The 9,317-nt window shown below is 49.2% G+C and overlaps 1 protein-coding gene across 1 annotated transcript; it reads right to left on the bottom strand.

Moving 5' to 3' along the window:
- Window positions 1–4,382: 4,382 nt before the first annotated feature.
- LOC121462930 (lipocalin Can f 6.0101) lies at window positions 4,383–8,872 on the bottom strand. The gene is made up of 6 exons (XM_041674908.1): window positions 8,768–8,872; window positions 7,580–7,716; window positions 6,763–6,836; window positions 6,453–6,560; window positions 5,056–5,151; window positions 4,383–4,408 (listed from the first exon to the last, which is right to left on the bottom strand). The coding sequence occupies exons 1-6, from the start codon at window positions 8,870–8,872 to the stop codon at window positions 4,383–4,385; spliced, it is 546 nt and encodes a 181-aa protein (XP_041530842.1).
- Between the last annotated feature and the right edge of the window lie 445 nt (window positions 8,873–9,317).

Raw genomic sequence — 9,317 nt, 5'->3', positions numbered from 1 at the left:
GGGGTGAACACTGCCTGCAGCACTGTTGTGCGTACTCAAGAATGCTTAGTAAGTGCAAGGGAGACAGGGTTAGCTAGGTCCTGAGACACCAGGGAGCCACTGCTTCCAGGATGGGTGGTGTGATAAACCCAGACTTGCAGACCTGGTCCCAAACTTCAGCCTCTAGGACAGAAAGCAAATTCCTGTTGCCTACACCCCAGGTCCTTACAAGTCAGGTCTCATAACTAAATGCCCAAGTCTGCAAAAATGGAAACAGTGAAAGACTTCTGAAGGTGCAAGGGCCAGAAAATCAAATTTAAGCAAGTCACGATTGATATAAGGGGCACGATTGATATAAGGGGCACTTACCACGCTGTCATGTGACTCCACCACAGCCTTGGTACTGAACACACACGCACTTTTGCACAGTGCGTGCCCTTCCACCATACCACACCAGTAAACTCTGCCTGAAATGCCTCAGCTCAGATTCTAAGCCATCGTATGTTATAAACCGCGGTGGGGGTGGGTGGGGCTGGAGTACATACAGTTTTCTGCTCTTAAAGAAACATAATAGTTTTAATTTCAGAAAACAAATACTTTCTGTATTTTTTCACATTTTTAACATGAAGTATTCAAATGCTATATCTTTTGAGAAATGTACCTTAAAATTGCTCTGTGACTTATAACTTGAATTTCTTTTAAAAATTGGGTTAAATAAATTTTGGGTTGTTAAATGTATTTCCACTAACTTCTGAAATGGTCCCAAACACATTTTTGCTTTTGTATACTATACAGTGGCATTCTCAGAGCCCTTTATAAATTAAAATCCTGACTCTTAAAAACGCTGAAGATTCTCTGTTTTGCAGTAGCAAATATTCAGACCAGATTTAAACTTTATGTGAAAATTAGCAAGCATCTATCTCATTAGTATGTAAATTTGCTCTAATATTTACTAGTAAATTTAAAAAATAGTAAAGGTATTATATGAGCCAAATAATTACTTTAACATATTTTCTTTATGATTTGTTATCAACAAATGTTTGGTTTGGGAACTATATATATATATATATATATATATATATATATATATATACATTTGTATTTATCTATCTATCCATATACCTATCTTTCTATGTATACCTGAATTAGTGGAAAAAATATCTCTGGTAGTCAAGTATAGTGGCACATGCTTTTGATCAGGAGGCAGAGGTCAGGTGGATCTCGGTGAGTTAAAGACCAAGTTGGTCTACATAGCAAGTTCTAGGTCAGCCAGAGCTACAAGGTAAAATCTTGTCTACAAATTCATAAAAAAAAATCTCAAGTAAAAATGGTCATAAGCAGAAAATTTTAAGAAGCCCTGGTCTAGATCACCCAGTACTTGGTTCCTCGTTACCAAAATTCTGATGAACAAATTCAGTAAGAAACTAAACTTAACAGTAAGGTCATATGAAAGTTCCTAGTTCAATTTCGTCAGCAATGCCCTCCTTTGGTGTGCAAGGGTCAAACATTCTGATAGTGCCCCTCTTATCCTGAGTTTTATATCCTGGAGTCACCACCTTTTCCCAAAGTTTAGTATTCATGTTATAGACATTTGTGGATTCTTTTAAGAAAGTAATTTTAAGATAATATGTCCTTTAAGATCACCAGTTTTCTCTCCCCATGTGCATTTGTTCCCCCGGCTCTGTCTGCTGAACACATTTTGCCTCTGTTGGCTGCTCCAGTCCCATGGTGAACCATCCTTGTGTGCTCATGGCCTGGTCTCCCATCACCCCTGTGTGCTCATGACTTGGTCTCCCATCATCCCCTGTGTGCTCATGACTTGGTCTCCCATTATCCCCTGTGTGCTCATGACTTGGTCTCCCATCATCCCCTGTGTGCTCATGGCTGGGTCTCCCATCACCCCTGTGTGCTCATGGCCTGGTCTCCCATCACCCCTGTGTGCTCATGGCTGGGTCTTCCATCATCCCCTGTGTGCTCATGGCTTGGTATTCCATCATCCCTGTGTGCTCATGGTTTGGTCTCCCATCATCCCTGTGTTGGGCTCATGGCTTGGTATCTCATCCAGTTCTGTTGGCCTTTTGTCCTGAGCTAATGCCACGTGATTCTCAGCTTCCTCTCTCTACATTATGGTGGAAGGCTGGAGCTCTATGCACTGCTTTTATTTTTGAAACTTCTCAAATTTTTTTATGCCTTCATGTAAATTTCAGATTCTTTTTGTATTTTAGGAAAAATTTCTTCCTAGACCTGTTGTAGAATAAGGTCCTCTGAACAAAACAGCTGCCATCTTCATCAGATCAGCTGTTCCTACTGGCAAGGGTCCAACACGATTGGGCTTGTTGACTATTGACATTCCCTCACAGAAGGAAGGGGGGCAAGGCTGTCATTGGATCCACATTTGAGGATTCAGTTGGCCCTTCCAAGAATTTGTATCCAATTCTGTCCTAACTGTATGAGGAGGCCTCAGGTCTTAGAGGCACTAGAGTGGTTGGGTGAGATAGTTAACCGAGAGGAGCTCCATTTATGAAGCTATGGGAAGCCCCCATCCACACTGGGTAAATAAAGACTTTCCGAGGCAGATGCATAGGGGCCACCCACACTTCTGTAAGTAAGTCAACAAACACATAGGTTCCCCAGGCTAAACTTAGGTACCACTGGTACCTTGTGGGGAGCGGGTAGATCTTTACTTCTCCCTCAGGGAGGAGTCCTTGTAACCAGACATTGAGCTGCTTAGTGTGTAGAGTAACCGAGGGTTATTAAATCTGCATCATATTGTGAGAAATAAATCCATATGGCCCATTTTCAGTATGCTTAGAGTGCCTGAGAGGTACAGATCAAAGGAAGCTCTTGGTCCCTCCCCCTTCCAGCTGGGGGCTGGTGCTTGTCTCAGAGAGCAGGGAAGTTGCAGGCTGTCGGCCATGTGACTGAGTCCACAATCAGAAAAGGGGGCAGTCTCGACCCCTAGGATAGTCATTAGATAAGATTTTGTGTCCTGAACAATACGACGGGGAATTTGGGAAGAAGTGGGCTGTGCCAGAAGCACGTGACAGGAGTGCCCGTCTATGGGTGAAGAGGGATGAGGGACTTTAAAAACCATTCTCTCAGGCTTGAGAGATGGGTCACTGATTAAGACCACTTGTTGCCTTTGTAGAGGACCTGAGTTTGATTCTCAGGATTCATGTTGGGGGTCTCACAACCATCTGTAATATAGCTCCAGTTCCAGGGGATCCGAAACTCGTCTGGTCTTCTTTGGTATTGGTCTCTCTCTCTCTCTCTCTCTCTCTCTCTCCCTCGCTCTTTTTTTCTCTCCTCTGTCTCTCTCTCTTTCTTCCCACCCCTCTCTCTTTTACATACACACACATATTAAAAACAAGCAAAACTCAGAAATAAAACTAAAACAAACTGCTGTCTCATGCCGAGTCAGCACGACAGCCTTGGTGGTCTGCGTGAGAGTGACCCCATTGGCTTGTATTTGAAAATGCTTTGTCACTAGGGAGTGGAACTGCTTGGGAGAATTTGGAGGATTAGGAGGAGTGTCCTTGTTGGAGGAAGTGTGTCACTGGGGCTAGGCTTTGAGGTTTCAAAAGCCCACACCAGGCCCAGCTTCTCCCTGCCTCCCTCTCCTTGTGGATGGATTAGGATGTAGCGCTCAGCTACTGTGCCAGGTGTCATGCCCATCTGATTCCCATCATGATGATAATGGAGCAAGCCTCCAAACCTGTATGTCAGTCTCATCTCAATTAAATGGTTTCTTTTATGATAGCTGCCTTGGTCATGGTGTCTTTTCATAGCAATAGGACAATGACTAACACACCAGCTATGCCATTTGGCCCCTTTTCTCCACGATAGAGTCCCTTTTTATAGAATAGTATATTAAAATAACTGCTCCCTTTCGCCAGTCTCTTTTATTTATTACAGAGTGAGGGTCATGTTTCCCAAAACACTGAAGGTTACACAGGAATGTCACATCTCTGTGTAGTCGAGTTACTTTTTTTTGGCTGCTATCAAATGTGGATGGATGTAAGGTCTTAAGTGTGCTGGGTAAGAGCCCTTGGGCCACTCCTCAGCCCCCAAGTAGATTTTCTGTGCACAATGGGGCATTTTCTATAAGAACACCTAAATTCGCTCACCTTCTTTCAAGTCCGTATCTCTTAAGCCTCCTGGACATTTCTTCAGTCACAGACCAGGCGGGGAGTCTTGGGGATCCCTTTGTGGTGTTCAATGGGACTCGGTTACCACAGAGAAAAAGGGGAAGGGGAAGACCAGACAGGCAGGGGTAGCTCTGGGCTTCAGGCCCCTAGGAACTGCTGAAGGAAGCCCTTTTTCCTCTGCTGTTGAATGTGATGAGGAGGAGGAAGGGAGATTGAAACAGCAAAAGATGAAGGGGCCCAAGTGGGAAGCGACATCTAGGCCCTATCTGGGGGACACCGGTCTGTGGAGAGGAAGAAAAGGGGTGGAATTAAGTTTTTCACTTGATTGCTTTCAAATCAGTCAGTGCTCTGGTAGAGGCTTAACCCTCCCCGCCCCCCCCCCACGCATATCCTCAGCATGTCTTCTCTTCCAGGGAGCCTCAGGTTTCTCTGAGGACACCCTTCCTGACCTCTGCACATGCAAGGAGTCCCCTGCAGCCCCTGCTCCTGACAAATGGCTCCATTGCAGCCTTGCTCCTCCTCTGCTGCTGTCTGCTTAGGTGTGATCTGGGCCTGTCTTGTTCCACAGACACGGCTGTGTGCTTGTTGATTGACTAAATGACATCCCGAGTGGTGGTGCAAAAGGGCTGTGTGCTGGGGTCAGGAGACCCTGAGATCTGGGTCACACCCAGGTCCTCTTCCTAGCTGTGCCCCTCTCCCTTACTCTGGATTGTCTCTGAGCCACACCCGTGGCATGGAGTCTGTAAGTGCCCTCATCACTGTGACTCAAGGTACCACATAAAGCCTGGCAGGGGAAGCATCCAACACAGGTCTAGCCAGAACAGCAACATCATGAAGGCTGTTCTTGTGTTGTTATTGCATCATGGGATGGATGAGAAAGAGAGGACCTCCTTAAACAGCTGAGGAGCAGCTGGAGGGCAGCTCTTACCAGCGATGTTGAAGATGGGGGCCTTTTGAAGGTGGAATTTCTCTACAAACACCAGGTATTTCCCCAGCCATGTAGGGTCCTCAAGCATTCTTCTGGCTGGAATTAGACAGATGACAATGAGGGAGAAGGTCTCCGAGCTCTCAGTTCTCCTGGATAAACAGGGAGGGAGCAGAACCTCACAGCAGGGCACCGAGATCCCGACCCTCAGCTGCCTGATGCTGTCTCCTGAGTTGCAGGGCATATGTTGGGGTTGGTTGGGGAGCAGTACCACCTCCCCAGTTACCTCCCAGACCCAGCACCTCCCTCTCCCAGTGACCACAACAGCCCCTTCACTGTCTTCACTGTGACCAACAGGAGGAGCGTGTGCCTGGTATGCAGAAGCCATGAGTTCTATGCCCAACACGGGAAAAGAGGGAGGCACAGGTCTGATTCCAGCAGTCTAATGCATCTCTAATAAACAAATGAGGCCCATGTCCTTCACATGAGGAGCCCAGAGAGCCCCAGCTTCCTGCCTGCACACCCGTGTTCCCCTCCCCGACTGCGGCCCCTGATCCTTCTTAGAGCTCAAGGCTCTTGGCTACCTTCAGTGTCACCAGGACCCTGGTCGTGGCCCACCCCACCTGCCTCCAGTCTTCAAGATATAACAGCTGCCTAACAACCCCTCATGTCCTTCTTCTCTGATGCTTCCTTTTGGGAATCCTGGAAGGACCAAGCTACTGCTAATCTCAGGACAGAAGCAGACTGTATCCGACACCTGATGCTCATGAGTAGGATGTGAATGAGTAATGAGTGAATTGGTGTGGGAGAATTGTCTGTATTCTGTCAATCATGTTATAAATAAACGCTGATTGGCCAGGCAGGAAATATAGGCGGGAAAACCAGACAGGAAGTAGAAATGATGTAATGAGAACAGGAGAATTCTGGGAAGGAGGAAATTGATTCCTCCCACTCCTGCCCAGACCACCTAAGCAGCAAGATGTGATCTGCCTCACTGAAAAAAGGTACTGAGCCACATAGCTAACATAGATCAGAAAAATGGGTTAATCAGGATGTGAGAGTTAGCCAGTGAGAGGCCAGAGCTAATGGGCCAATCAGCTTATAATTTATGGAGACCTATGTGTGATTTTCTTTGGGGCTAAACAGTTGTGGGGTACTAGGCGGAACAGAAACCCCAAAAACAAACAGGACCCTCCATGTTACAGTGAATGAGCTGCCTGAAAGAATGCAGGTTCCTGTTTGATGAGAGCCTGGGTGTCGCTTTGAGCTGCCCACACCCCCAAACAGCCATCATGAAACTCTGCTTCTGGACAGAAAGTCTCTGGTCAGACTAGGGAGTGACCCACACCTCCCAAAGGACCTAGACACAGCAGCCAGGGCCGGGGAGAGCCATCACTTACCCAGAAGTGCCCACAGGTTTGTGACCTCGTTGTCCTCAAAGCGTACATAAAGAATGAGGTTGTTGTAGTCAGTGCTGATGAAATGGACATGCATGCTGCCTCCCTCAACTGTGGAAAACCGTGAAATGCCTCTGGCCTTTGTCCCCAGTACCCCACCTTCCCACAGAGACCGTGACACCACTGGGAGGATTGTGTAGCCTGCCCAAAGCTGGTAGCTCCTCCGGGTGCTGGGCTCTGTGAAGGGCATCTGTAACCCCCAGCTGTACCTCCCTCTTCAGCATAGCACTCTGGTTCCCCAGGAAGTACTCACGTGTCCCTTGGTACTGGCCTGGGAGCCCCGCTGGATGGACAGTGACATTGATCCCTGAGCATACCCCCTCTCCTCTAGAGAGAAAAGAAATTTATATGTAGTTTTGCTTGACAGGGTGGCTGGCTCCAGGCACAGAGGAACACTGGAGGGGACCCTGGCGAAGAGCCCTGAAATTGTCCCCAGTTCTCAGCTCCCAGTGTTTGGGAGCAGCCTTCATTAGGGTTAGACAGATGGAGAGAGAGGATGGTAGCCACAGGTGCTGGTCACTGTAAGGAGAGGAACGGGTCCTACTCACAGAGGATGGATGATGGCCCTGTTCATCCTGGATGAAACCAGGCTTCCAGAAGAGGCTGAGGCTTGACTGTCCTCAGAGCTGAGTCTTGGGCTCACAGTCCTGACCTGTTTGTCTCTAACGGCTCTTGTTCTATACAGACAAAGCTCCTGTTTCGTGGGGTCCACTCTGGTCTTGGACTAGTTATATAGCTAAGGATGACCTTAAACTCCTGGTCATCCTGCTTCTACTTTGCAAATTCTGGTATTAAAGATACATGAACTAAGCTCAGGTGACTTTAGTACTTTTAAATAACAATAATTGAACATTAAAGAACCAGACATGGCTGGAGGCTAGACCACATCTTGGAGGGCATGTCAGTCAGGCTTGGCAGCTATGTGCCTTTTCTGCTCTTTCTCATAAGCCTTGTGGCATGTACTTGCAAGCCATAGCCTTCAGTCTGGCACGGTATCACGGTCCCTCTGGCCACCCGTGCTAACCCCTCAGGGCTCTGGGCAGGAGATAAGAGTTACCGCAGGCACTCACTTCTCAAATAGCACGAAGTCCACATCCCCACTGTCTCTTGTCTGAATGGAGTGGAGGGAAAGTCTCAGGGGGTCAGTGGGCAAGACCAGGTCCCTGTGGCTAGTGGCCAGCTGGATGGTAAACCAACGTCCTTCCACCTGCGGGAGTGTGGACATGGGGACCAGAGAGATGACGAGTTCTGAGCTTCCGGTGTACAGAAAATAAGCCTGGTCAGTAGATGGGCACCCATGCCCAGGGTGTATACTGGCCTACCCCCCCCCCCAGTATAGTGAGCTTCTAGGGGTCCCTGGTCAGAGTGCAAGCTGTGACTTTCTGCTTAGAAATATTCGTCTCCATTCTCTTCCGGTGTTCCTTCCTTCTCTGTCCCCTTGCTCAGTGCCCCTCTTCCTCAGTGCCCCCCTCTTCCTCAGTGCCCCTCTTCCTCAGTGCCCCTCTTCCTCAGTGCCCCCTCTTCCTCAGTGCCCCCTTCCTCAGTGCCCCTCTTCCTCAGTGCCCCTCTTCCTCAGTGCCCCTCTTCCTCAGTGCCCCTCTTCCTCAGTGCCCCTCTTCCTCAGTGCCCCTCTTCCTCAGTGCCCCCTCTTTCTCAGTGCCCCCATTTTCCTCAGTGCCCCCCTCTTCCTCAGTGCCCCTCTTCCTTAGTGCCCCCCTCTTCCTCAGTGCCCCTCTTCCTCAGTGTCCCCTCTTTCTCAGTGCCCCCCTCTTCCTCAGTGCCCCCTTTTCCTCAGTGCCCCCTTCCTCAGTGCCCCCATTTTCCTCAGTGCCCCCCTCTTCCTCAGTGCCCCCTCTTTCTTAGTGCCCCCCGCCTCTCCCATCCCTCCTATCACTGGCCTGAGCTCTGTTCCCCAGAGTCATGACTTGGAACTGCTCTCACCAATCCTCCCAGCCTGGTACAGTCCCCACATCTGATTCTGGACACCAAGACCCAGAGCTAGACAGGAGCCGACACACTTTGAGCACCGTGTCCTAGTGGGGACCTGTCATCTCAGCTCTGGCTCTGCTTCCACAGCCAGGGCTCTACAGCCTCCGAGTCTGCTCTTGGACCACCAGCTTCAATTCTCACTGTTAATTAATGGTCGCTATGTCTCCCAGAGCTCCTGGAAAGTCGGGGTACTTAAGCACACCCATGCTGCGACACTGCACCCAGTCCTTACCCCAGCACTGGAGACTGGGCCTGGCCCTGACACTCACCTTATGTGCATCAAAGTTGGGCTGCACTGGCACCTCTTCCAGATTCTTCTGGGCCAGATCTATGTTGAAGGCCACGAACAGCAGCCAGGCCCTTAAGAGTGTCATGGCACCTGGGACCAAGTGCAGCAGGCCCCAGCAGCTCCCCGTCTTTGAGAATATCCTAAGCATCCCACTTCTAAGCATCTACTGGCCCGCCTTTCTCTCCTCCCAACCGTGCACATTCCAGCCCTCTCTAGGACTGAAACAGAGCTGGGTACCACTCAAGCCAGTGAGACAAAAACGTGGTGAGCCTGTCGGGGCAGCTTAACCACATTGCAGTCTGTCCTGGGAGCCCAGGGAGAGGCTGCTGGTTAGGAGAAGACCATAGGCGAGTCTGCTACTCCCTCAGGGTGTAGCCCCTTGTCCCCAGGTCTGCCATCTTCCTGGTGTGCTATCCACTGGCCACAGGAGCAGGAGTGGAGGGACTCTCCTCCTTCCTTGCTCACCTCACACCAGCTAGTTCCTTCCTGGGGTGTGAAGGGGAATACAGGTCCACACAGACCATCTCTCT

The sequence above is a fragment of the Microtus oregoni genome, unplaced genomic scaffold (assembly GCF_018167655.1).
Source record: "Microtus oregoni isolate MIOR12 unplaced genomic scaffold, Mior012 000025F_ref0000491, whole genome shotgun sequence".
Classification (NCBI taxonomy): domain Eukaryota; kingdom Metazoa; phylum Chordata; class Mammalia; order Rodentia; family Cricetidae; genus Microtus; species Microtus oregoni.
The sequence above is the reverse complement of the archived record's forward strand: the minus strand, read 5'-3'. Positions and strand labels throughout refer to the sequence as shown.

Coding starts and splice junctions, on each gene's coding strand:
- LOC121462930 (XM_041674908.1), bottom strand. CDS start 8,872: ATGACACTCTTAAGGGCCTGGCTGCTGTTCGTGGCCTTCAACATAGAT. Junction 6,837..7,579: donor GACTTCGTGCTATTTGAGAA/GTGAGTGCCTGC, acceptor TTTTCTCTCTAG/AGGAGAGGGGGTATGCTCAG. Junction 5,152..6,452: donor AAACCTGTGGGCACTTCTGG/GTAAGTGATGGC, acceptor GTCTAATTCCAG/CCAGAAGAATGCTTGAGGAC.